This window comes from Pavona decussata, unplaced genomic scaffold (genome assembly GCF_977016875.1).
Source record: "Pavona decussata unplaced genomic scaffold, jaPavDecu1.1 SCAFFOLD_192, whole genome shotgun sequence".
NCBI classification, from domain to species: domain Eukaryota; kingdom Metazoa; phylum Cnidaria; class Anthozoa; order Scleractinia; family Agariciidae; genus Pavona; species Pavona decussata.
This window is the reverse complement of record NW_028145601.1, coordinates 523,399-550,111: the sequence shown is the minus strand read 5'-3', so window position 1 is coordinate 550,111 and position 26,713 is coordinate 523,399. Positions and strand designations below refer to the sequence as shown.

The 26,713-nt window shown below is 39.4% G+C and overlaps 2 protein-coding genes across 3 annotated transcripts; both read right to left on the bottom strand.

Moving 5' to 3' along the window:
* Window positions 1-2,031: 2,031 nt before the first annotated feature.
* On the bottom strand, window positions 2,032-7,736 carry LOC146462023 (uncharacterized). Of its 2 annotated transcripts, none has more exons than XM_085086162.1 (3): window positions 7,333-7,736; window positions 4,994-5,052; window positions 2,032-3,063 (listed from the first exon to the last, which is right to left on the bottom strand). In XM_085086162.1, the coding sequence occupies exons 2-3, from the start codon at window positions 5,043-5,045 to the stop codon at window positions 2,690-2,692; spliced, it is 426 nt and encodes a 141-aa protein (XP_084942288.1). In that variant the 5' UTR covers window positions 5,046-5,052; window positions 7,333-7,736; the 3' UTR covers window positions 2,032-2,689. The 2 variants fall into 2 exon arrangements, with proteins under 2 accessions (XP_084942288.1, XP_084942287.1); XM_085086161.1 differs by lacking the exon at window positions 7,333-7,736 and adding an exon at window positions 7,101-7,124.
* Window positions 7,737-14,201: 6,465 nt separating this feature from the next.
* Window positions 14,202-25,808, bottom strand: LOC146462022 (uncharacterized). The gene is made up of 6 exons (XM_085086145.1): window positions 25,185-25,808; window positions 22,517-22,610; window positions 19,264-19,315; window positions 18,770-18,902; window positions 17,548-17,829; window positions 14,202-15,640 (listed from the first exon to the last, which is right to left on the bottom strand). The coding sequence occupies exons 1-6, from the start codon at window positions 25,485-25,487 to the stop codon at window positions 15,413-15,415; spliced, it is 1,092 nt and encodes a 363-aa protein (XP_084942271.1). The 5' UTR covers window positions 25,488-25,808; the 3' UTR covers window positions 14,202-15,412.
* Between the last annotated feature and the right edge of the window lie 905 nt (window positions 25,809-26,713).

Genomic DNA, 26,713 nt, shown 5'->3' with positions numbered 1-26,713 from the left:
CTGAGTTTGCCAAATTATATAATTGTTTGCCAGAGTGGATTTTAATTTTTTTTTCGCAAGGATCTCATTATCGGTGTTGAGGGAGCCATTTCATGCTATGCGTTCTTAGACTTGAACAGCCCTCTGAACTGTTCCTCCTATTCTATAAATATATTTTTTGCATAGGACTTTCTTTCTTAAATAATACAGCCCCCAGTTATACTACAGTACTTATCCGATTTTATAATCGACGTGTGAAAAAGTTTGTTTTTGACACGGTGTGTGTATCCAGGCCCAGGTCAATTACACAACTGTTGTGTAATAATAACTGTTGTGTTATTATATTTATTTGCAGATGAAGGTCAATTGAAGGCAGGGAAAATATCTTTAGCTACTGAAACTTTCCAAATAATCCCTTCTGTCAATGTGCTTAGCGTGGATTTTGAAGTTGTTTCACAAAAGCCTCCCGTGGTCGTAGTTTTGCAATCATTCACTCGTCGCGAAATTTTGTTTTAGAAACGAAAAACAGTGCATCCAGTGAACAGAGGTTGACCAGCTGCAATTTTTTTTATAGAATTTTATTTCAATTTCAGTTGTGCTGGGACCAAATATGAATTGCCTTGTAATGAGGAACACTGAGAGAATTAAATAGAGATGAAGCTCGTGTAGCACACAGGCCCGTAGCAGGGGGAGGGGCTGGGGGCTTGAGCCTCTCCAGAATTTTTGGAAGTTAAAAAACAATGTGCTAAAAATATAAAGTTAAAACAAAAAAAAATATGCACTGATCAATCAGTCTTAAACTCTGGGCTGAAAGTGCCTTTTCGCAACCTTCAATAATCTGTTTACTACAGTAACTGTCAGTTTCCTTCGCTAACAGTTTGTTTTTATATACAACAACAACAAAGGCACTCCTACGGTACTTTGTGAATCGGAAAAAAGAACCAAAATGGATCAAAATCAACCAATTTCAAGCAGTGAAAGCTGTTGAAATAAACTGACATCCGCTCATTGATAGCAACATAAATGCCCTTAGTTTATAACAATTTAGTGTTCACGCGTTGTCAAAAGCCACACAAGCATGTCCTCTCAAGAGCCAGGGAAAAAAATTATCCTGCAGTTGGATTTTTACTGCCCGATTCCAAATTTAAAATGTGAAAGAAAAATCTGTCGCCGGTTTGCTTATGTTCTCCTTCAAACGTGAAATTAGGAAATTTCATGTGGTAGTCTGCGTAAAAGAAACGGCGAAGAAATGTACCAAAAAGTGTGATGCAGGTGCAAAGTTTTTGTTTTGCTTACTAAATCTACTGCTTTATTGATGTTCTCGTTGCATTTTAAACTGCCTAATCGGTCTGTTTTTTGAGTGACCGGCCGGGGGGGGGGGGGGGGGAGAGTAGTTTTGTTTGACCATTTTTTGCTGGGCCCCTCCAGTTGTTTTAGCCTTGCTACGGGCCTGAGCACAGTTACAAAAGAAGTGTCCCTTTCCTGTGTTTATAGTCATGTACCGGAACCTGTACGGCAAGTCCAGTTTTCGTTCTTGTCGTTACACGGTGTTGGTAAAATTCCCGGTCCGATTTTAAAGCATATTCGATGAAACTGGACAAAACATAGATGATAAAATATATTTTTAACCACAGAAGCCACTACTCAACAACGATAACAGAATCAAACGGCAGCATTTTCAGCTCATTCACGGATCACTTGCGCCCGCGAACGGATCAAAACAGGGTCACCCCAGCCTCGCTTACAATCCAAGGCCAGGTCACTTAGGACACAACTGTAAAATGGCCTATTGGCTTCGTTTTCGGTGTGGCGACATTATGAAATTTTGAGGCATACTTTTTCAGAGGACGCTTGAGTAAACAACTTGATTTAATTTGCGTTTCACACCGTGGTGTGACATGAAGGAGGAGCTTGCCCTTTTATAACCTAACTTCTTGTTTAAAAAGAAATACACTTCTAGCCAACATATACCGTAAGATTTTCACTCCGTGAAAAGCAAACGTGAGCAATATCTAGCGTACAAAGTAAGTATAGTATACACGTGTCAATAACTGAAAATAATAACTCTATCATTTATTCATCAGGCTTAAAACATACCCACAAAGGCTATAAATATCCTAACCTCTCTCTACGATCTAGAAAAGAATTCCTCCTTTAAATTATTGTATTAAATGGGTAATAATATTTCGAATCCCATGGTGCTTTACCATTAATTAAAAAAATGTCCAGCAAAGATTATGTAAAAAATGGGGACAACTGTTAACGTGCCTTGTTCTCAGTTCTCAATTTACAGTCAATGTGGATGCGTTCCACTTTATATATAAACTTCCGTCGCGATGTTAGCATTCTGATTGGCTCTTTCCTGTGAGAAATTTGCAACCAGTGGAAACAACCTGTATTCCTTGCTGTGGTAACTTTTGTATAGTTTAAGCTTGGTTTGTCTGCCGGCGTACGTTTCTTTAGACAAAAGCTGGTCCGAAATCTCTCTTTTACCGAAGTAGTAAATAAATGGGTGTCGGCAAACCGTTCGTGGAAAAACTCAGGAATGGCATAACATCCCGGCCAATCAGCATACTAATGTTTAGACGGATGAAAGCATCGGGCGCAGGAGTGCGTCTGGTTTGACTGTAAATCTATCTTCTTCATCCCGGCCAGAAATCAGGCCGCTTGACAGTAAATTGCTCACGAAACACTTTCTAAGTTCCAATAATTAATAACCTAGAGAAAGCGACACCCAAGCAACTGCCAATAAAAAAGTATATCCCATGCACCAGTGAACGTGTGACACGTGACCGCTTTTTACCGGTGGAACATAATCATCCCTGTTGCAAAAATCTTCTCTGCAGCATGTTATGTTACACGACTTTCTTCCAAGAGACTGGATGTAGTATGTATCACAATAGTCTGGTTCGCAAACTTGACTGGGAACACAACTTCTGGCAAATATTTTGCTACCATCGTTTCTCTCATCCATGATCGTGCTGCAAAATGGCTCCGACTCTAGACAAGTTTGGTTGATAGCTGTACATACTGTCTCATTTTGACTTGTATCAAAATGGCATTGGTTGCACCGAAGGGCGTCCACTAAAATTAACAAGAACAAAAGACTTGATATATCCATTTCTACCTTAAGTTATAGAAAAGGCAGCGATACATTTTCGCTGGTTTTGTGTATACTGTTATACTATATGAACTTATTATTGCCCTCAGAAATTATAAACAACATCAACATTTATAGTTTATAAGACGCAAATTACAAAACAGGCGGTTTCCACTGATTGTCGAAAACCATTTGCGTTTGCTTTAACTTTGCTATAATACGCTCCTCGATTGGAAGAAAAAGATCCCGTTCATTGATCATTTTCTGAGCAACCAATTTGAAGCCAAGCCAATTTACCAATCCTGACGTGCTCACATACGTTGTCTTACCGCTGACGTAATTTGCATTAGTGCATTTGCTGCAACTGAACATGACTCTGGTTGATTAGTAGGTTCTGATTGTGTTGTTTGCGTCTGTTGTTGTTGTCGCTGTGATTGGCGGTGGTGATAACTTTGATTTGGTAATTACACACAACTAAAAACCGTTCAAATCGGGAAATAAGCTTTGCAAAGCCGGGATGGTTTCGCTGTTCTTCTGTTCGCTCTCGTCTTAACTTGTGCAAGAACTGCTCAACTGCAACTGACCAAATGAATTTTTCTCAATATAAAAAACTATTTACCGTGAAAAATTCTCAGTTTCATTAAGAACCACTATTCTTCGGCCTAGGAGGTACAGATTTAAGGGCTGATTTATATACCGAGCGTAATTAAATCACTTGCTGAATTGAACTGAACTCTGAGTTCATATATTAGAGATTATTAATAACTGGATCATTAAATGTAATTCCACAGGTTTGATTGGTTAGCGGCCATGGGATATTTAACAATTATTCTACGAGCGCGGGTTGGATACGAGATGATTGATAGCCAACGAGGCCCCTAGCGCCGAGTTGATTTTAGTCATCTCGTATCCAACAAGCGCGAGTGGAATAATTGTTTTATTAAAATCAATTAAGAATAAAACAATTTAGAAATATTGCTAAATCTTGCTGATTTCGCTTTGCAAGAACAACCAGAAGACAATTTAATGGCCGCTATTTCTCGGGCATGGTATAATGGCTCATATACCATGGCCGCTAAGCCAATCAAATGCCTGGAATTGCATTATACAATAATCCAGCTTTTAATAACAGCCTTTGTAACATACCCGAGAAATAGCGGCCATTAAATCGTCTTCTAGTCTTTGAGTATAGCAAAACGAGATCAACAAGATATAGCTGGGTCTTTTTTGATAAAACAATAATTCCACTCGCGCTTTCTAGTTATGGGATGAGTATAGCCAAATTGGACGCTACGCGTCTCGTTTGCTTATCTATCATCTCATATTCAATGCACGTTTGTTTAACAATCTCTCAATGTAATCAAAGAATGACTACTACGCTCCGTAGAGACTGTTTGCCAAATATTTCTGAATTTACTTACAGCAGATTATTTACGTAACCAATGATTTATATACCGATTGCTGGTGATAGGAAAAAGGCTCTGTGCGTAAACTGGTTCCTATAAGATCGCCAACGATCGCTTCAAAAATCATAAATAATTCATAAGCCCATTGACCTATCAAATGGTCGATAAACATCACGTGCAGTGGTTTTATATCCGATAAAACCTCTTCCTTATCAGTATGCGGTGTTTAATGTTTTTCTCGTATGCTAATTTCCAACGTTCACAAAAGCATCATTGTTATGAACTCTCTTGACACACGCTTTTCCAGGGATGTTTTTAAAGCCGTTCAAAAAACTCGCAGCACGTGTTTTATCGGGTCTAAAACCACTCGGGTCTAAAACCACTCGGCGAAATCCCGATAAAACACTGCTGCTCGTGCTTTAACATTACATAGTAAACCAGTAACTTAGTGACACTGATAGCCAGAAACACGGAGTTTAAACAACGTTTTTTTTGTCCGCATATTTACCTGATAAATGGTATAAAGACACACAAACAAGCCACGTCAAAATAAACTTCATCTTCCCCCTGAAAGAAAAACAAATTAGTCCAAAGATTATCATCAAAGTTTTACTGCGTATTCGTTAGGATTTTTCTGAGCAGCTAACCAATTTTGTTACTCCTCTATCCCTTCTCTCAGATCCATATCATTCCATTTCTATGGTCTGGTGAGTATTATCCTAAAAGCAAACGCGTTTGTGACAGCTTAACCCTTCTGAAGTTGCAATTGATCATGATGTGAAGTGAAAACCATTCTTCCTCTCCTCCTCCTCCACCAACTCAACCCATCTTGCTTACATGCAATCTCGCACCTACAGTCCTCAGGCTCTTTGGCCAGCGGTTGGTCGCCAGGAGAGACTCTGGGGAACTGGAATTTTGTTTAAATGTTTTGATTGGCTGCCCTGTAACGGCTTGCATTGTTTTACCGCAGAAATCCTACGGTAATAAAATTCCAGTTCCCCAGAGTCCCTCCTGGGGATCAATTGCTGGCCAAAGAGCCTGAGGACTCTAAGTACGAGATTGGCCTACATGACATGAATAAGTGGTACCTTGTAGCCCGTTCCGAACGCTCACACTGTAGAGAGCGAAAAAAACACGATTTCCCCTTTCCATCCAGTATCCCTTTGTCTCAATTCTCATACCACTGATAATTTTTCTCGCAAATCACATCCTCTTAAACCACTGCTGAGGATACAGAACACACAGCAGACTGTGACAAATGTAAGAAGAGTAAGGGCCTCTTCATATCAACCCGGCAACCGGGCTGGCCTGGCAGGCGGGAAGAATTTTGTCTTCTGTTCATATTGGAGATTTGATCCCGGTTACCGAAATGAAAAATGTCCAAAAGGCCTCCAAAATACCGGTAGAACCGCGTTCCGACTTGTCAGCGACCTTACAAGCCATGTGCAGTTAAAAATGTTTCGTCACGGACAGTCCCGGTATCCGGGCTGGATGTGTTCATATGGGAAAAAGTTCCAGCTCGGTTACCGAGATCTCGGTAACCGGGCCAGCCCGTCTTCTCATATGAACACATCGAAATTTTTGTAAAGAAAAGAGGGACGAGGCGAGATCTCGGAAACCGAACCAACCCGGTCGGGCTGGGTCGACAGAGAGACAGGCCATAAGCCAACTTAAACAACGACGAGACATAATTATAAAACCCGCTGACAAAGCACTGTTGTTATGGGAAAACTTGGTACATCGACGAATGTAACAGGCAACTTAATGACTCAAAATTACAAACGCTTGAACGAAGACATAACTGCTGACATACAAAAACGTGTAACTTTTTATGTTAACAGGATGTATTATGACAGACTTATCAACGAGAACACTAGAAAATACCTCACACAAACTGACGTAAAACCGGGACACTTCTACATATTACCCAAAATACACAAACCCGGTAACCCAGGACGCCCCATTGTTTCATCTAATAGCCATCCCACCGAACACATATCTCAATTTGTCGACTATCACCTTCAACATTTAGTTCACAAATTACCATCCTTTGTTAAAGACATTAATGACTTCCTTAACAAACTCCTTACCATCGGTAAGCTACCCTCTAATTCATTGTTAGTCACACTTGATGTCTCATCTTTATACACTAATATCCCACATAACGAAGGTATTAATGCTTGTGATCATTTCTTACGTACTCGCCTTCATAATAACATTCCCACTAGCACACTCTGTGACCTCATTCGCATGATTCTTACCATGAACTACCTTCTGATCTACGGCACAGCCATGGGTACTAATTAAAATGGCCCCCTCTTTTGCTAACCTTCATTTCGAAGCGAATACTTTGAAGAATGCCCCATTTCACCCCCACGCGTGGTTTCGTTATCTTGATGACATTTTTATGATCTGGACTGAAGGTCTGGATAACTTAAAAATCTTCATCGATTATCTTAACAACATTCACACTACCATTAAATTCACTAGCTTACACTCCTCTACTAGCGTATCTTTCCTTTATGTCCATGTTTCTTTAACTAACGACGGTAACATCAGTACTGACCTTCAGTACACTAAACCTACAGACACACTTTAACATCTACTGTATTCACCTTGCCATCCTCTACATAAAGAAACGCTATTCCTTTCAGCCTAGCACTCCGCTTACGACGTATTTGTTCTACTGACGAAACGTTTAATACACGCACTGTTTAACTTACTACATACCTACTCAAAAGAGGCTACAAAAGAAACTTTGTCACTTTTTAAAAATACAACGTGCCGCCAACATCCCACGCAGACTCGCTTTACAAACTAAAGACGTGAACAAACCTACACGTGTACCTATTACAACGACTTTTAATCCATCACTTCCTCACAACTCCAACATCATTAAAAAACATTACCATTTACTGCTCTCGTCTGATCGCTGCAAAAAGGTTTTTCCAAAATTGCCTGTTGTGGCCTTCAGACGATCTCCTAACCTTCGTGACTTATTGGTTTCAGCTAAACTTTTTTCGGACTCGACTAATCCCCACCCACAACTCACTTCCGGCTCCTATCGTTGCGGTAGAAATTGCGCCCATAAATTTCCGATGGTCTCACTAACTACACCATATTTTCGAATTTCCACACGCCCTATCAAATCTAACCTGACCTGTGAAACTAAAAATCTTATCTACATAATCCAATGTAACGGCTGTAATTTACCATACATAGGAGAGACTAAACGACGCTAAAAAGACCGCTTTAATGAACACCGCCGCACCATAGATAACCTTAACACTAAATCTAAACCCACCACAGCCGCAGAACACTTCCTCACCACTCCTAACCACACCGTCTTGCTCGACACAATTTCCAAAAATGTGTTAACTCTGACCCATGGGATACCTGATTTCTCCTCCTTTCTATTATCTATAAATAAGTGCTTAAAGTACTAAGTTCTAAATCCCGATCGAAATATAAGCAAGCTTATACTATTTAAAACCAGTCACTCAACAGGCAACAGACTAACATTTCCCTAGCCTGCGAGAGCATCCGGTGTTTTCGGCTCAAGTTTCTAGTTTCGTCTGCTCTTCGCAGGCTAACATTTGCATGGAAAACGACAAAAGTCCATTTGTAGCTAGCTGTATTGAGACACGAACGTCCATTTGTAGCACTATAGACCACTATACTTCATTCCTACGTGCAAACATACGCATGGCTTCTCCATGACTTGATACCTTTTTGATATATAATCCTGTTTATTCCATGCATCGCCCAGATTCCACGCCAGGTTTTTTTCTCGTGAAGGGAAAGATTTCAGGTCTGGGGATCACGTATTTGTGATCCAATTTGGGGAACTATTTGCGGCCTAGGATTATTTGCCTGCAGGCCTAATTATAATATTACAGGACCTTACAGGAATGATGAAATCCATCTCTATGGCTCCAATTTTTCCGCATTTTTCCCTGAACTGCTCTAAAAATAATTTCATTTTTTCTAAGCTTTTTTTTTTAATTGTGAATCTAACCTGAAGCCTGCATTTCAATATTATCCAAAGTACTGTGTTTATACGTGTTGTGATAAAATGCGTGTTAGACATCGAATTACGTGTCAACGTGTTGCAGTGATAAAACACGTGTTTGACATGTCGAATCATGGTCTAACAGTGGATTTTCCTTTGGAATTTAGACACAGAAAAAGCACGAGCTGTTAATTCCTGGATAATAAAGTGTGCATGAAGCCAGATTTGACAAATGCGAATAAAACAACAAAACAGTTGGCGAGAATAATCAAATTACAGAATCACTGTTCCATCAGTTCGATAATAATTCTATAGCGTCAGTCTCCCCGATTTCACAATTAATTTCCTCAGCTTCCTTTGCTAGACAAGATGACAAGAAGAAAATAATTTTAACAACAACAAGTGAATGAATTGATATAACATATTATAAATTGCCCTTACATTTACATTTATATTTTAGCCGGATTTTCTCGCATAAAATTAACTCCCCGCTTGCATGTATAAACATAAACAATTCTGCAAGTATGTCATCACGAATCCCTTATACACTTTTTCTCTGAAGAATTTAGCCTGGCGAAGTGCATTAGCCTAAAATTCCGGCAAAAATATTCCGAGATCCGCGTTTATGACAATTCTAAATTCATTGTCACCGTAAACAACTATCGAGAAGAAAATTATAAATATTCAACCCGACCTCCGCAGAGGTGTGCCGACAGCTATGCACGAATGAATTTAACTTGACTTCTACAGCGATTTTTCTGTCTGGGCTTGAGTGGTTTAACTTCCAAATTGTTTTCTTTTATTTCCAACAGCGGTATAAAAAGTTTTAGAAGTTTAAACCGTTTATCCATCCGACACTGCCATGATCGATTTACCTGCTACTGGTACGCCATATTTACAAACATATCGATATGGTGTAACCCGATTTTGCCATATCTTTAATTCATATACTTTGCAGATCATGGAAGACAACTATTAGTCAAAGACATAACAAGAAAATTACTCACCGAAATTCTGCAAGACTTTTTTTAAACCGGCGACGCGAGGGACACGGCACACCAACGAAAGTGATTTACTACGTTCTGTCCAGCGGCAGTTAATTAAACGCTCGACGAATTTTATGTCACGGTAGAACTATGTCACGGTTACATCGTACACCTTGTCACGCAAGACTTACGGTTCCACAGTCAGCATGAGAGTGAAGTGTAGCAGACAGTTTTCAACGCTGTCTTATGGTGATTTAACTTATTTAACAATTATTCACCGAAGTGGAGGGGAATATCCATTACTTTCACCAACATTGAGGCGAATGATTGGGACAAAAAAAAAACACAACTTTAATTTTGACAATAAGCGAAACTTATACAATAAAGAATTGAAAAAATCTCACTTGTGAAATGTTCGTGGCTAGTCTGACGCGGCGTTTCGTCTCGGCCAAGAGACTCTTCAGAGACCTTTAGAATTTGTAGGCAAACTCGTTGAGCATCGCGCTCAAAGTCCCGTTCGCGATAGGGCCAGACTGCTAACATCTTGAATTTGCGAACGGGACTTTGAGCGCGATGCTCAACGAGTTTGCCTACAAATTCTAAAGGTCTCTGAAGAGTCTCTTGGCCGAGACGAAACGCCGCGTCAGACTAGCCACGAACATTTCACAAGTGAGATTTTTTCAATTCTTTATTGTATAAATTTCAACTCGTGTACGTGCGGTTGGGAATCCTTCTGCGATAGAGGGCCAGACTGCTAACATCTTGAATTTGCGAACGGGACTTTGAGCGCGATGCTCAACGAGTTTGCCTACAAATTCTAAAGGTCTCTGAAGAGTCTCTTGGCCGAGACGAAACGCCGCGTCAGACTAGCCACGAACATTTCACAAGTGAGATTTTTTCAATTCTTTATTGTATAAATTTCAACTCGTGTACGTGCGGTTGGGAATCCTTCTGCGATAGAGGGCCAGACTGCTAACATCTTGAATTTGCGAACGGGACTTTGAGCGCGATGCTCAACGAGTTTGCCTACAAATTCTAAAGGTCTCTGAAGAGTCTCTTGGCCGAGACGAAAAGCCGCGTCAGACTAGCCACGAACATTTCACAAGTGAGATTTTTTCAATTCTTTATTGTATAAATTTCAACTCGTGTACGTGCGGTTGGGAATCCTTCTGCGATAGAGGGCCAGACTGCTAACATCTTGAATTTGCGAACGGGACTTTGAGCGCGATGCTCAACGAGTTTGCCTACAAATTCTAAAGGTCTCTGAAGAGTCTCTTGGCCGAGACGAAACGCCGCGTCAGACTAGCCACGAACATTTCACAAGTGAGATTTTTTCAATTCTTTATTGTATAAATTTCAACTCGTGTACGTGCGGTTGGGAATCCTTCTGCGATAGAGGGCCAGACTGCTAACATCTTGAATTTGCGAACGGGACTTTGAGCGCGATGCTCAACGAGTTTGCCTACAAATTCTAAAGGTCTCTGAAGAGTCTCTTGGCCGAGACGAAAAGCCGCGTCAGACTAGCCACGAACATTTCACAAGTGAGATTTTTTCAATTCTTTATTGTATAAATTTCAACTCGTGTACGTGCGGTTGGGAATCCTTCTGCGATAGAGGGCCAGACTGCTAACATCTTGAATTTGCGAACGGGACTTTGAGCGCGATGCTCAACGAGTTTGCCTACAAATTCTAAAGGTCTCTGAAGAGTCTCTTGGCCGAGACGAAACGCCGCGTCAGACTAGCCACGAACATTTCACAAGTGAGATTTTTTCAATTCTTTATTGTATAAATTTCAACTCGTGTACGTGCGGTTGGGAATCCTTCTGCGATAGAGGGCCAGACTGCTAACATCTTGAATTTGCGAACGGGACTTTGAGCGCGATGCTCAACGAGTTTGCCTACAAATTCTAAAGGTCTCTGAAGAGTCTCTTGGCCGAGACGAAAAGCCTCGTCGGACTAGCCACGAACATTTCACAAGTGAGATTTTTTCAATTCTTTATTATATAAATTTCAACTCGTGTACGTGCGGTTGGGAATCCTTCTGCGATAGAGGGCCAGACTGCTAACATCTTGAATTTGCGAACGGGACTTTGAGCGCGATGCTCAACGAGTTTGCCTACAAATTCTAAAGGTCTCTGAAGAGTCCCTTGGCCGAGACGAAACGCCGCGTCAGACTAGCCACGAACATTTCACAATAAGCGAAACGTGAGCTATTTTGTTTCTCTTCGGCTGCTCGGAGGTGAATAGTACTTTGCTAATCACCTGCGAGTTAACCTTATATACTGATTATTTTTATTTATTTTATTTTAAGTTTGCCTTACTTATACAGATTTGTGAAACACAAATTTACTGAACCGAGGCAAAGGAGGATGAAATGGCGAGGAACTCGGCTGAAGGAAACCCGCGAAGCATTCGATGAAAAAATAGGTTTACTCTCTAGAGTCAAGCTTAAACAGAAAGAAAATTAGAGATTACAACCTTTAACGGATTAATATGTATTAAAAAAGAATCTGTTATTTTGACTCCATCTGGAAATATTAATTTGAAACAAGACGGTGCACATGAGTGCCATTTATACTGAATAGTACAACGTCCCCATTGCCTTTGATACCAGTACGATTTATGCAGAGGAGATCATCTCTCTTTATTTATGTAGTCTCCATCAGGCCTTGGTTTTGTTGCTTTTTATTTATTATTTGTTAATACTACCTCGGTGTTCATCGATCAATTGAATCATTAAACAGCTTCTTAGTTATCAGAGAGCCGCCACGCATAAAACGGAATCCCCTAAACTTAAGAAGGGCTAACTGGCTTAAGACGCCAACACTCGAATCTCTTTACAGCGCGGCCAATTTACCTTTAACTATCAACTCTCAGTTGATAAATCAAATACTCGTTAAGATAATGTAGCACTATTTGTTCACGTTTCTATTACCATAATCCCGGCCGAGTAAGACCCCCTACCTTCCCCTTCGGTAGACAGTATTTGTCTTATTACTTTTCATTTATATTTAACTTGTCGTTTTTGCAAAACATAATCATTGAAGGTTAAGCCGTTTTAACGTCAGACATATTTCTCAGTAATGGGTCATTTTTGAGGTAGCGTAGAAAAGGTTCTGTTTTCACAAGTTGGAAGAGCTCGTAGCAGCGCAGCAGTCGGTCCCGAATAATGATTAGCTGATTAGTACAGCTTGGTTTCCACAACAGCTTCTCGTTCTCCCAAAGTTCGACTCATATTTAACAATTATTCACCGAAGTGGAGGTGAATAGTGATGGATATTCAGACCGAGCCGCGAAGCGGCGAGGTAAATATCCCTCACTTTCACCGACACTGAGGTGAATAATTGTTTTAGTATATTCCACACAAGCTGAATAACTAGTGGACAAAAAAATTATTTTATTTCTGACAATATATCGACAAATGGTATGAAATTTTAACTGAATCTCGCACGCCACATGGTAAGCGATTTCTTTATATTGTAGAGAGTTCCGTCTCGCTTTCTTGCAGACAAACAAAACTTTTGGAGACATTTTTTGGTTCCTATAGTGCAATTTCTTCAATTTTTCTGTGAACTTCGTCTCGTTGTTGAAACCATGCTGAAAAATGTTAGATGTTTCACCGTTTCCATTGTAATTTTAGTGCTCGGCAGTTTTCGTTAACGAGGGATTATATTTTCATTTTTCGCCTTAGAATATGAGGTTGAAAAGATTAAACTGAACTTACCATTTAATGCCGTCAAACCAAGCTTGTTTGTTATTTATGTATTTTTTTTTTAACAGCCGCCTCGTTTATCGAAATAATTTCCTCTTACTTGTAAGTAACCGTGGCGAAACAGGAAGCCATCTTGTTTCTCTTCGGCTGCTCGGAGGTGAATATATAGTACTTGGCTAATCACCTCCGACCTAGCCAATCAGCGCTCGCAAAAAGCACTATTCACTTGTGCGGTATATACTAATTGTATATAACACTATGTAAATCTGAGCTAACTCCTGATCGTTTCTTTGAAGTTGCTTAAAACACTGACTGCAGGCTAGTTTTCGACTTCTGTGACCAACTTTTGTCAGGTTTGTCCCCTTGTTCGACCCAGTCCTTTTCACCAAGAGAGGATGCTCTCTTGTTTTCACTTAGTATTTAGTTGTAATTGCATGCAGCAGGGGCTACTTCCCCACAAATCATGGACTAGGAGCTATACTGATTGTTCCAGTAAAGACATCAACTCAACTGTATATTGATCAGTTTTTGACATGGCCACAATCGTTCGCTTGCCAACTTATTTATTTACACTCTGTGCCAACAAATTTGGGGTCAATTCTAATGGCGATACGATTTTCGGTGCACAGAGAAATAAAACCAGCGACTTTGGTGACTGAAGAGTACGTGTACACTACAATTTGATAAACAGGTTGTAAATGTAGTACGTACTTATTGACTGAACTGTGGCCGTGAGTGAACCTGTGATCGGCAACCAACTGAGACATCACAACTAAGTCGTGTTCTCTTGATGTAAGGCTATGAAAAATTTCAACAAGACTTGGAGACAGCAAAATGCTGTGAATGAACGGATGATAATGTTGAACTGTGCGTTGGATCTAAAGAAAACCTTACCATCAAAAATGTTAATTAAGTGAAATTGAAAAAAGTATAATAGGACTACGGCCCAGCTGATCAAACAAGGTATACTATTTTTACTGTACAATAAAATGTTAATAATATAACTGGAAGTAACCAATGATTAGTTAAAGGTGTTCGATTCCGCTCAGGCGGACAGCCGATTAGCCTTTTAATATAGGGTGTATTACATGCATTACAACACATTCAGTTGTTAATGGATTGTCCTACCGTTGGGATCATTTGGCTATTCATCAACTCAGTACGCACATAAACAATTTGCGCTGGAATCAGTTCTTGAGGTAACAGACTGTCTGTAAATCGAATGGGGGAGTTTTGAAGAGATGGTGCTGCAAAATCTACCGAAACTGCTACGCGCTATTTTTTAAAGGAATTCAGTGGACTTCGATAACACTTATAACTTATTCAAAATGACGCCAAAATGGTACTCGACAGCCAAACCAACCCAACCAAAGAACTCTACCCGTTGGTTACACAGGATATGCATCAAACAACAGGATAACCAACAGATTAGAATTTAGGAGGCGTGGCTATCGTCGAACACAAACTCCTTAATTAATACTTTCTTCATTTTTTTAGAAACCGCCACAATGGTTTTTACTGCCAGAAAACAGCTAGTAAGATGCAGTGTTTAACTTTGCGTGGCATGATTTACTTAGAAGTAACGTCAAAACGATGGTGTTGATTAAGCAATGTTTCATGCTACTTGTTACAAGACAGCATTGCGAGACAAGTTGCAGGCAAACTCGTTCCCAGGGTCTCTCCCTTTCACGCTCCCTGGGACGTGAAGAGGAGAGACCCGGGGAACGGGGTTGAGTTGCAGGATGCATGCATCACTATTCATCGTTCTGACAAGCTTTACGTTTCGAAACGTTACCTAGTAGAATGCCTTACGCAAATCTGTCACGCATGGAGCCGTTGCGTGACAAGTTGCACAGAACATTCCAGGCAGGTCTCGGAAACATTGCCTTCCTTAACGTCATTCTGTGGCAAAGGATTCCATGCTATCATGCATGGAATTGATACCCATTCTGATTCAATCACTTGCTAAGTTAGAAATATACATGAGGCTTTGTCTAGTTATCAACTTGTATGTATTTCTTTCTAAATGTTTCAAATATAAATATGTCAACAGGACACATCTTTTTGCTAACGCAGCCGATGGCCTGCAGTTAAAATGCTCAGCGTAGGGAAAAACATCACAAGTACCCAGGTGTCTGAGTGTGTGAATGCAACTAGATGTCAAAGCCGAGCGCACAACACACTTTCTCAGTTTTACGTGAATCGGACGCAGTTCATTTACTGGACAAAGATGTACCCAAATGCTTTTTTTGAAAAGACGGCTCGGTTTTCGTTTCCGCATGAATTCGATGCATCCATTTGGTACCAGCTCCCTCCAGTGCCAAACCCGATTCTGGACGTTGCAGCGGATGAGCACGTAGATAAATCTGTTCCAATGATCCCAATACGAGCTTTAGCAGAGTTCTGAGATATGTCACTGTTAAAGCCTTGCTTGGTACAACCGACCTGCAGAGAGTAGTTTTCACATTGACAGACGGTCAACCTGTCAGGGTATAGGGTTTTATTAAAAAACGTAGCCTGCACAGCAAGCGTTTCCGTTTGCACGTGTTTCGCTGTTTGACCACGTGGAAATCTCTCGCGCTCATTTCACGCGCATCCAAAATACGGAAATCGGCTTTTTAGTGCAAAAACCTCCAGGGAAACGTTAGCCTCCCACGCAGTCGTTTTTAGGGGACTCGTAGGAGGTAATACGAGTCCACTAAAAACGACAGCGTGGGAGGCTAAGGAAACGCTTGCTTCACAGGATGTAAAAGATGAGAATTGACCAGAATTTTTACCGTCAGCTGAGAGAAATGCAGCCTTTTGAACAGGTAGCTGGGCAAACGAACCCACAGTTTTAACCAGTAGCTGACAAATGGCTGAACATTTGACTTGTATGTTACTAAGATGCCTGCCGCACCCCAATAGAAATAGAAACCCTCTTAACTTATAATAGAACAGTGCAGGGTGCTACCCATTCAGCAATTAAGTATGTGACTACCCTGCGAGTAGAAGCCCTTCGAGACTTATACCTAGGAAGATCGAAGGGCTTCTGCTCGCAGGGTAGTATGTGACAGGCCTCAAAAGAAATAGGAAAATCATGTTTGCTTTCAATTAAGAGTAATTAAAATGAAGGTGAGAAGTGATCATCGCAGTGAATTTTCCAATTTATGCAATTGGAAATTGGAAGCCTGAAAAAAAATTCAGGCTTCAACGGGATTCGAACCCGTGACCTCCGCGTTACCGGTGCGATGCTCTACCAACTGAGCTATGAAGCCACACATTGGGAGCAAGGTCAATTGTAGGTTCCCGTTTTCCCGTGAGAGGAGTGAAACGATGTAAAGTATATGAAATAATTCATATATGAACTTACATCGTTTCACTCCTCTCACGGGAAAATGGGAACCTACAATTGACCTTGCTCCCAATGTGTGGCTTCATAGCTCAGTTGGTAGAGCATCGCACCGGTAACGCGGAGGTCACGGGTTCGAATCCCGTTGAAGCCTGATTTTTTTTTCAGGCTTCCAATTTCCAATTGCATAAATTGGAAAATTCACTGCGATGATCACTTCTCACCTTCATCTATATCCGCAGTTCATATATGAATTATTTCATATACTTTACATAGTAATTAAAATGTTATGCTATGCCGAGATGCTAACCTTTGAAAAATAGACAATCCGTGCATGGGCATGAATGTGAATGATTTGCACGCTCTTATGCCACCAAGGGTGGCTATAGTATCAGTGTAGTTTTATATTATCACGGTGGAACCTCTTTGTTACTGACATGCATCAAGGGGACAGGAATAAGTACTTGAATCCGTATTATAGAGATGTCCGTAAGGAGAGGTTCCACTGTATCATATCAGAAATTGCAAAAAAAATGTTTAAGCGGCAGAGTTGCTGGAAAAATTTAAAATTGGTTACGATCAGTAAAAATCAATCGTCCGTTTACTAGTTGTATTCGTTTTATTGTGACTGAAGTACCATTTCGGACGTTAACAGTAGAGATATCAGTGTCCAGATCTAGAAATGCACGCTAATGAGATGCGTGAACTGTATGACAGACATCAGAAAGTGTCTTCTACCCTAAATTCTTACTAAAACACAAATAATCTTGTCAAACATAAAGTCATATGAAAACGACAAAAGGTCAGTCTTATATAAAGTACCCAAAATCAGGGCTAGGTGCATTTTTGAACATAAGTGTCCACACATGCGCAAAGGAGACCCTTTCCCACCCCCTACTGCCCCCAACCCATGCGCAAAGGAGAGAAGAGGCTAGCTAGCGTCCACTTAATTCAGCGACTCACACATCCTTCTTCGAAAAACGCAAATTTGTCGCTATATTTTTTTGTTATTAGTGCTCACCTCAAGTTGTGAATCATTCAGCAGACTCTTCCATTCCATTGCAGAAATATTTGTAGGCGTATACGTTCCATTTGATATCACGTCCCACAGTGACAGCCCAGAGTGGCTCAGCGCAATCCAGTTGGTTCCTTCCTGCTGATACTTCATGCCCAGACAGAGGCGGGTAAAGGGAGTCGACCAGTAGCTGCCTAGCTTTGTTTCTTCCTCTGCCAAGCTTGTACCTCCACCCTCGTTATACGCAACAGTGTTGTTCCAGTAAGGTGAGTGATAGCTGAATGTTGTCTGTGGCAAGGATAGTTGATTTATAAGTTACGCCTTTCAATAAGTAGCACAAACTTAACTCAGGCTTGAAGCAAAAAGTAATAGAAGAACGTCCTGCATTTCACATTTCTTATTAAGCAAACAAAATTACGGGCCGGGCAAGTCATGCTACTGCTGAGAAGAACAAATAATTTCCTTCTTTTGGATGTTCTTTCCAAACAAGCAGCTTCACAGGGAAGTCATGCATGACTGAAGAAGATGAAGACGTTTCAGTTTCAAACAGAATTGTACGGAAACCTGCTAGAGAGGAAAGACAATAATTTTTTTCTTTTGAAATTGCAGTTTTCAAGCAAACAGCATTACTTGGAATTCCTGCTACTGAGGAAGGGAAGTCATTCCCTTAATTCTTTTCAAATTTCTTTTGAAGCAAACAGCATTCCAGGGACGTCCTTCTTACCATTAGTAACAAAAGCACAAGGTTTCTTTTGAAATTTATTATGAAGCAAACAGCATTATTACAAAGAACCAATGTGGCGCAAGTACTGGTGACAGAAAGATGGAATTAGCTCTACAGTGCATGCCGTTAAAATGCTAATAAGAACCCATGAAGTTCCTAGTGAGCGTTATCCTTAGTAAGCCGGAAATGGAACACCACACAAGGCAAAAAACAATTAAACCTTGGCGAGTATCGAACCCATGACCTCCGAATTTGATCGTCCTTTGACTGAGCTACGAGGCCAGACGGGAGCAAGTTGTGGGTGAATATGGTGATAATTACGGCTGGGTGATTACTGTGGAAGTCCAACACATTAACTCTCGTTTCAAAGATTACACAAAGAGATTGAATTTCATCCACAAAGTCAAAACAGAACTTCGTTACATGAACCGTTGGAAGGTAATTGAAGTCTTTGCTTCTCACGGTTACTTGGCTAATTAAACGTGCTATATATAGGTAAAATACCTTGTCTCCATTTATCTTCATGACCAACGTCCATCCTCCATCTCCACATCCAGAAATTGGAGTCATGTGACAGAACACGTGAGCTTTTTGGGAAGGTGGGTCCGCGCGGATATAGAAGGGACCGTCAACGCGGCTGAAAGAAAATGAGAAAATGCATTTATTTTAAATGTTGACTGAGATCGAGACAGTTATTATATACAGGGAAGAATTTCTTTGATTCGTAGTGTTTCAATCAATTTTGAATATTATTTCCAACACTGAGGCAGACGATTTAAAAATATATTTTGGACAATGAGTTCCCTCTCGGCTTCTTCCACGTTGAATGGAGTATATCTTCACTTCTGGGAAAATATGATGCTCGATGAAATCTGTCGAAATTCCGATGTATAAAGAAAGCAGGACGAGGCCCAACAATTGTCTTTGCTCAGACTGTACAGCATTAATATCTGGGAAATTGAGCTTCAGCCTATATATAGCTACATCCTGTAACATACCTGGACTTTTCCCAAATTTCCTTACAGGAAACAGGTAGGCTGTCGTAGGAATCTAGGATAAAAATATTAGGGGCAGTCAACTTTTCAGACGGCGTATAAAACGATGCACAAATTACGTTTATATACTCTCTAAAGCATCAGTAATAAAAATGGAAAAGTCCACGAATTTGTAAGAGCAACAGTTTTGAAGGCGTCGTCGAGTAAAGGGACACTATTAAGGCGTGTAAAAGCACGGTAACTTAGGGTTTGTCGTAGACTCTTAAACAGTGTCACAATTCGAAGTTGGTAAATCTGCACTTGAGCATTTTTTGTGTTTTTGTCCATTCGTACCAGCTAGCACAGTCAGATTGTTTGCCAACACGAATTTGAAAACATTTTTACTTGGCATTGTAAAAAAATGGTTAAGTTCACATCAAATAAAATAAATGAAATAAAACGAGCGACGGACGACCTCTTGTATTATATAGTGTCAATTTTAATTTTTGTTTCACCACTGCCAAAACTTCCCATATAAAATATAGTCTAGTCAGACTTTTGTCCAACGTTCCGGAAATAAACCTATTTTAAAACGTCAGTGATTGGCGGCCAAAACCTAGAGCCCATAGGAATGATGGGTTCCTCCTAAAACAAAAGAACAACATGTCTGAAAAATTGAACGTGGAAAGCAGACCAGAATAAAAGAGTCACAAAAAAAGTATTCTAGTGTCTCATTGTGAGATCACTCAAAGAACAAATTTACAACTCAATTCTGAACACCATCTACACCAAACTGTTTATGATAAATCCCGATTTTAAAAAGACAGCCCTCTTCTGGGAATAACGAGGATCTGTCGAACATCAAAGAAACCATCTTAACGTTTACGGAAAGAACCACAGGAACGTGCAGACGTGAAACCAAGTGTTACTAAATGACATGGCTGTCATGGCTTGCTACAGCTACCAAAATCAGGGGTGTGCCAGTTTAATATTTTTGCCAAAAATTATATAATAATAATAATAATAATAATAATAATAATTATAATATGAGGAAGCTCTTTAGCAGCAGGGGTTATGACGTATTGAGAAGATCATGCAGAAGGCTACCATCTCGAGTTCTCTCAACATAGTGAGAACTTTCAAAGCTACCGTCAATTGACTTTCCGTTAGGGAATAGCGTAGAAGCTCCATATAGTTTTTGTGTCGGAGAACTTTTATATTTTATGAGATTTTTACATTTTATCGCTAATTCTTTTTTAACTCAGCAGTTTTCTTTTTATAGTTCCTTAACATCGCATAGGTTACGCTGCGCGCCCTATGTGGTTCTATTTTAGCATACACACGTTTTTTAACTGCACATAATAATAATAATAATAATTATATTTTTTTTAATAATAATAATTCTTTATTAAAATATTCCACACAAATTGCTATTTACAAGTTAAAAGTATATAAAAAAAAAGCTATTAAAAAACCTATTCACAATTCATTTCGATTAAAAAGAAAGATAATATTTCCAAGCAATAATGTTTCTGTAAAGAAAAAAAAAACAAATGTCATGAAGTTTTTAAAAAATTAAATTCGGCATTTTAAAATCAGTTCCACTTGATAAAAAGAAAAGAAAAAAAATAAACAAAATAAGCATCTCTCAAATGGCCTTCAATGTCAATGTCCGCGTTCTTGATGTCACGTTGAATTCTTCTTAATGTCCTAGAACCTCTAGGACAGACGAGTGCAGATCTTAACAGTGCGAATGAAATTCGGCATCTGATCCATGACATGGTCTTGGCATATTGCTCCCCTTTCTTGATAGCAATTAGCTCCGCTAATCGACTGTGGTATCTCAAACATTCATTGCCCATTCCGCCGGTTGTAGTGAAGACCAAAGGTGTAAATGTTCCATGCTCAATGTCGAGAACTCTCCTTGAGTGCAGGCGCTTTTTCTCATTCTCATGCGTACGATAGATCTGTTGCGGCTCCAGGTCCTTGTACGATTCAGCATTGGGGTGGCAAACCCTTACATCAAAGAATGCCGATTGTCGTTGCTCCCAGAATCCACGTGCATGGATTTCCAATCTCACATCTTGTGCTTTGTTGGATCCTCTACTTAACTGTTCTCCGGAGATGTCTAGGAGAACTGGCTCAGTCTCAACGTCACTGCAAACTGTACTCAGGAGTTCAGCCTCCAGATCTCTGAGCTCATTGTGACGCTGAATGACGAAACCCCCTAGTTTACAGATCATGGAGTGGTAAACTGTAAAAACTTCCCCACAGGCACATGTGGAAGAGATGTCATCTATTGGCCAGTCATAGTTAGTTTAACAGCGTCGCGGAACTGCCTTTTATTGAGGTTAAAACCCATATCTTTAAGAGGGAGGACTGTAAGCCACGCCGATGATCCTTTTTCCGCCGCCAGATTCAGTGCTCGCTTAGTCTTACATGGTGCCATCTCCTTAATACGCTCCGTTCTGTCTACGAGTTCCTTTGATCTTTCCCTTGTTACTGCCTGTTGTGCTGATTTTACGAGGGAATCTTCTGGTAGCTCATGTGACTGAGATAATAATAATAATAATAATAATAATAATAATAATAATAATAATAATAATAATAATAATAATAATAATAAGTGCGATCACTGGTTGGGCGGAAGACTACTCAAGTCCTAGAGAAAATGCAGAAGGCGGTTTTATCGGCGACGCTGAACATTGCAAGAACTTTCAAAGTAGTGACATGATGTTTTATTATACCAAGATTGATAGACCAGCCATGAATAGACCAGCTATGACTTATATTTTTAGCCTATGGCTTTTATATATTTTTATATATTTTATATTTTTCATATATGTATACATATTTTATTGATTTATTTACGTGATATTTTAAGTTTCGCTTGGCCCTCAGGTTACGCTACGCGCCCTGTGGTGCTTCTTATACTGTGCATACAGATAGTTTTACTGCGCATAATAATAATTTCTATTACGCAATTATTCAATGTAAAATTTTTAATTGCAAATTTTCAATATCTGGCCGATGCTGGAAGACATGAGTCTTAACAAACCTGAGAGTATGAGGTTGTAAACATGACTTACGTCACTGCTTAAACGCAACTCGTTAAGAGGAACAATAAAAATATCAATATTTTATCTAGATTTTTGCCATGACAGGTTTGACATACAGCTTTGGTCCTCAGAATTTCACTCTTTACTTTATAAATTTGATAACAATTTATCCTAATTGAACGGAGTCAGTCTAACTGATATAACCAAAATATATTTACCTGGTCCAGGACTGCAGGCACTCTCTGAAGTGCAACTGCAGTCACATTGGCTTGCGGGCTCAACCTTTCTTGAAGAAAAAGAGTCTCTTGCAGGCTGATATTAACAAAACAATGTTAATTGAAAAAGAAAACAGAAGTAATAATAATAATAATAATAATAATAATAATAATAATAATAGTATCATCCTTAGGGCTAAAGATTCTATTTCAATGCTGAACAGTAAAGGAAGTGACCTACACTGGCAAAAGTGCTCAGATTCACTAATTAAAATATTATTATTGTACCCGTTTTCTGTTAAGCTTTCAACTCTCGATTAGTTCTCGATCCTTGATTAGTCATATTTGAGAGTTTACAAGCGAGTTTATCACAGTCGAAAAGAACAAAATAACAATCGCTTTTGTATAAAAACACTTTTTCCGGAGTTCACCTTTGTATACACTCTAAATAGCAGGCTCGGTTAAATCATACGAAGGTTTCATTTACACTTTTTCGTGATTCAGAAAACGACTACAGGCAGATGAGGTCGAATTTGGTGGAAATTTAGGTAGTACATAATACAATTACTTGATTTCAATCACTACAATAGCAGTGACAACTTTGGTGAAAATAATGAAGGATTTTGAAAAATTAATGAGGAGAATAGATGACTTCCCGCAGTAAATATTGATCAGGTAAGTTTGTCACAATAAAAGCTATCCTCCAGTGATGTAATTAACGGTAACGAATGGCAAAAAGAACGTACTAATTATCTTTCAATACAAAAATATGAAAGTTCCGATATTGCGCTTCGTTATTTAGTTCGGGGCAATAAGGGATATCATGATTTTGTTTTTGTATTAAAGATATATTAATGGAATATTTTTTTTTCATCTTATTCATTTTATTTCTCCTTCTCTCTTATTCTTCCATCCATTTCCGGTCTAACGTACGTCCTTTTCACACAACTAAGAACATTTCTTTTTTAGTCGCCAGTGAGGCAGCTGGCTTGCAAGCGAGTATTAGTTAGAATTGCCTCAAATGCCTTCCGGTGATAATCGACAAACTGATTCAGTGATAGTGTCATTGGCGGCTAAAGGAAGCAAAAAGAGTCACTAAACTGATTAATGTGGTCTTTTTTTCCAAACAGCGAGACTGTTTTAATTTGAATCCCTTTCGAGAGCTCTCTCAGACTCATTCCCCCTACTGGGGCAAAAATGCCTGGATGGCCGATAACTGAAACTAATGAATTCTTTGACCAAGCATCGAAAAACGAAATTGTTTCAGTCTTTTGTTTTACATCCCCCCTCCCATGTTTTTTCGATTCGTATCGTCGAACATGAATGAATTTCGTATGCCCAGCAAATCGTGTTCATTCAAAGCCAGCATGCATAGGACCAGCTGCAGGTGTGCACCTCCTAGTAGTACCTTGGTGGTGCTGCCAGTTTATCGCGCAGGTACATATCAGGTGCGGGGGCATTCACACTAGCCGGCTCATGATACTCGACATTGTTCAAGGGTAGCATCAAGAGGGGCCCGGCCATTAGGACGCCTGGAATTCAAGCTGTTTTATAATTGGAACTGTCACTGTTAAGTTTGGTTCACCGTCTGAAAACCTGATTATTAGAAAACTGTTTGAATACGGGTGTGCGTTCTAATTACAAGTTCAATGTTGGAATTAATTAAATTGCCGTCAATTCTCTGCAAATTGGCGTTTGTAATCACACTTGCGTCTTTGTTAATTTCCATCTCTTGGCTATTTTTTTTTTTTTTTTTTTGAGATCGGACCAGAAAACAGACTGAATCAGATATACAATACTAGAGGCAAAAAATAAAAGAAGAAATGTGAGCATGGACTGACCCATAGTAAATGTTAGTTTTTAATAAGATCCATATTGACTCTTGATTCATACGGATATACCTATGTTTCTGAAATTTTTTGGCCTTTGTAGAAAATGATATATCATAGGGCCTGATCAGTGATCATTCAAATAAAACCTCTGTAGTAGTGTTCCGTTGTCATTTGTTTTGCAGTTGGGGTCACAAAAAAGGTCGAATTAGTATGAAACGGCTCTCAGTCAAAACTTAGGCTATAGAGAGAAGAAAGCGTATTCCCGCTGGCTTTTCGCCCTACCTTTAATTAATCTTGGAAAAAAAAACCGGTAATTAGAATTCGAGACAGCCGAAAATACGCAAGGTTTCTTAAATGCCAAACTAATCTTTAAATTAAAGGTCGGTAATTAAAATTTGGGCGAATTTTTTTTCTCTCTAAGCGCGACATTATTTTTCCTGGAGTATGCACATTAACATTTGCACGGTCATTACAATAATATCTCAAGCGTTTCGAAATGTTTGGCAAGCTAAGTAGGAGCAACTAAACCATTTAAGACGATAACAAGAAGTTGTAGTTGCAAGAATCTTCGTTTGATCAATCGTTAAACATTTTTTGAAAGATGACAGTTTTTTCAATGCAGTCCTTTGAATCCGAATCAAATTGAAGCAACAGCAAGTAACGGAACCTACGTAGCTAAATATATACCAAACTTTCTTCAGTATCGAGTCTTGAAAGCAGATTTTGCAGTACATACGTATACGTGCCTACAAAAAGCAAGTGGCTAAATAAATTAATGCTGCAATTTTAATTTGCGCCCCCGCGTGTGGGAAAACGCGCGTTCGCCGATTGTGACTTACCCTTATCTGATGAAACACAACTCCTTGCATCTTCACCAGTTCGTCTGTGCCGGTACTAAACGGTGTTTGAATGCCGTGGTTGTTCAATTCACACGAGCCCGTCACCAGGTTATAATTATACGAGACGCACATGTTGTCACCTTGGCAGGCAAATGTACAGCTCAGCCAGTCGTTGGAAAAAAACGTTTTGATAACATGGTTTGCCAAGTAACTGTTCCTCTCAGTAATTGAAAATCCGCTTACGGACGAACGGGCGATGAAAAATGTAAGGAGACCAAGACACATTCGCGTAAAGTGTTCCATTATGTTTTTCAATGTCGCCTTAGCCTGCGCGGTTTAGTTGCGTTTTACCTTGGCTCTTGCGTAATGGCGCTTTTTGAATTTCAGCACAAATATTCCAAATGTGCGTGTTTTGTTGGTTGAAAATTTTCCAAGCGAGAGATATTTTGTAATTCGAAATTGACATAATGTCAATGATAGTCAAGTAACTGACATACTGGCTCGCATTAATTCAACAATTTCAATAAAGCTATCGCCAAGAAAAAACAACCAAGAATAATTACTGACAGAAAATGCAAACAATGATCTCACTTTCTTCGTTCACAATGAGAACTTGAGAAAGGAGCTACTTCGATGAGTTTTAGTCCATTCACAAAACCACATAAATGTTGCTCGCGAACAGGAAGTAGCTAAGAGCATTGTAAGATCCGTTGACAACTTGCGAAGCTAAACTGTCAAATTTTCATTGGATGCAAACTGAGGTTCAATACGATTTTCATATTGTCTTGGGAAGAACCTCGCACTCATTGCCTTCCTGTTGTATTTGCACAGGTGTTTTTCCTATACAACCTGAAATTGCACACTGTTAGTGTCAGACTGTCAGTTTGGGCCAATTCCTTTGCTTCTTCGACTGACAAAAAAGCCCCCAAAATTTTATGCAATAGAAGGAAAAAGCGGCTGCAATTCCTTAAAATGAAATTCTCCTTCGGTTATTTTTGTGGAACGCTAATCACTAACATAGTTTTTCAACTTCAAATAAATACGACCCGAATATTGGATTTAGTTATCGCAGTTCCTCTGTAAACAGCTTATGTGTTGTAAAACGTTCGGAAAATTTTCTTTATTAAATTGCATCTTTTTTAATTGCAACCCATAGATTCAGAAAATTATTTTTCGTGTTTACTTGGTCAAAATCATCACTTTACAAGCAAAAGTGTCTACTGAAGAGCACGAAATGCATATTTTAAGGTGCCACAAAGTGCTTTTAAAAGGATATAGAAAAATATGAACGTGTGTCAGTGCAATGATATTGAAGTTTTCTTTTTGAGGAAAATGCCTGATGCTTGAATCATAAGCGAGGAGTAATAAATTTAGGCAACAAAATATTGAGGCGGTGACAAAACAAAATTAAAATTAAGAAAGTTAGACTAAACAGTAAAGTATGGCGGGCTTCAAAAGGTACGTTTAGCTGGGCGTATAATATTGATTCCGGAGCAGAACACAGTCATTTTAATCCCTCATAAGGATTT

Bases quoted from the DNA above. Each gene is read 5' to 3' on its own strand.
- LOC146462023 (XM_085086161.1), bottom strand. The intron at 3,064-4,993 runs GTAAATATGCGG...TGTTAATTTTAG, and splicing joins GTCTTTATACCATTTATCAG to TGGACGCCCTTCGGTGCAAC.
- LOC146462022 (XM_085086145.1), bottom strand. From the start codon at position 25,487: ATGGAACACTTTACGCGAATGTGTCTTGGTCTCCTTACATTTTTCATC. The intron at 22,611-25,184 runs GTAAGTCACAAT...TGTTAATATCAG, and splicing joins TTGTGTTTCATCAGATAAGG to CCTGCAAGAGACTCTTTTTC. The intron at 15,641-17,547 runs GTGAGCACTAAT...TACTCTCTGCAG, and splicing joins TGAATGATTCACAACTTGAG to GTCGGTTGTACCAAGCAAGG.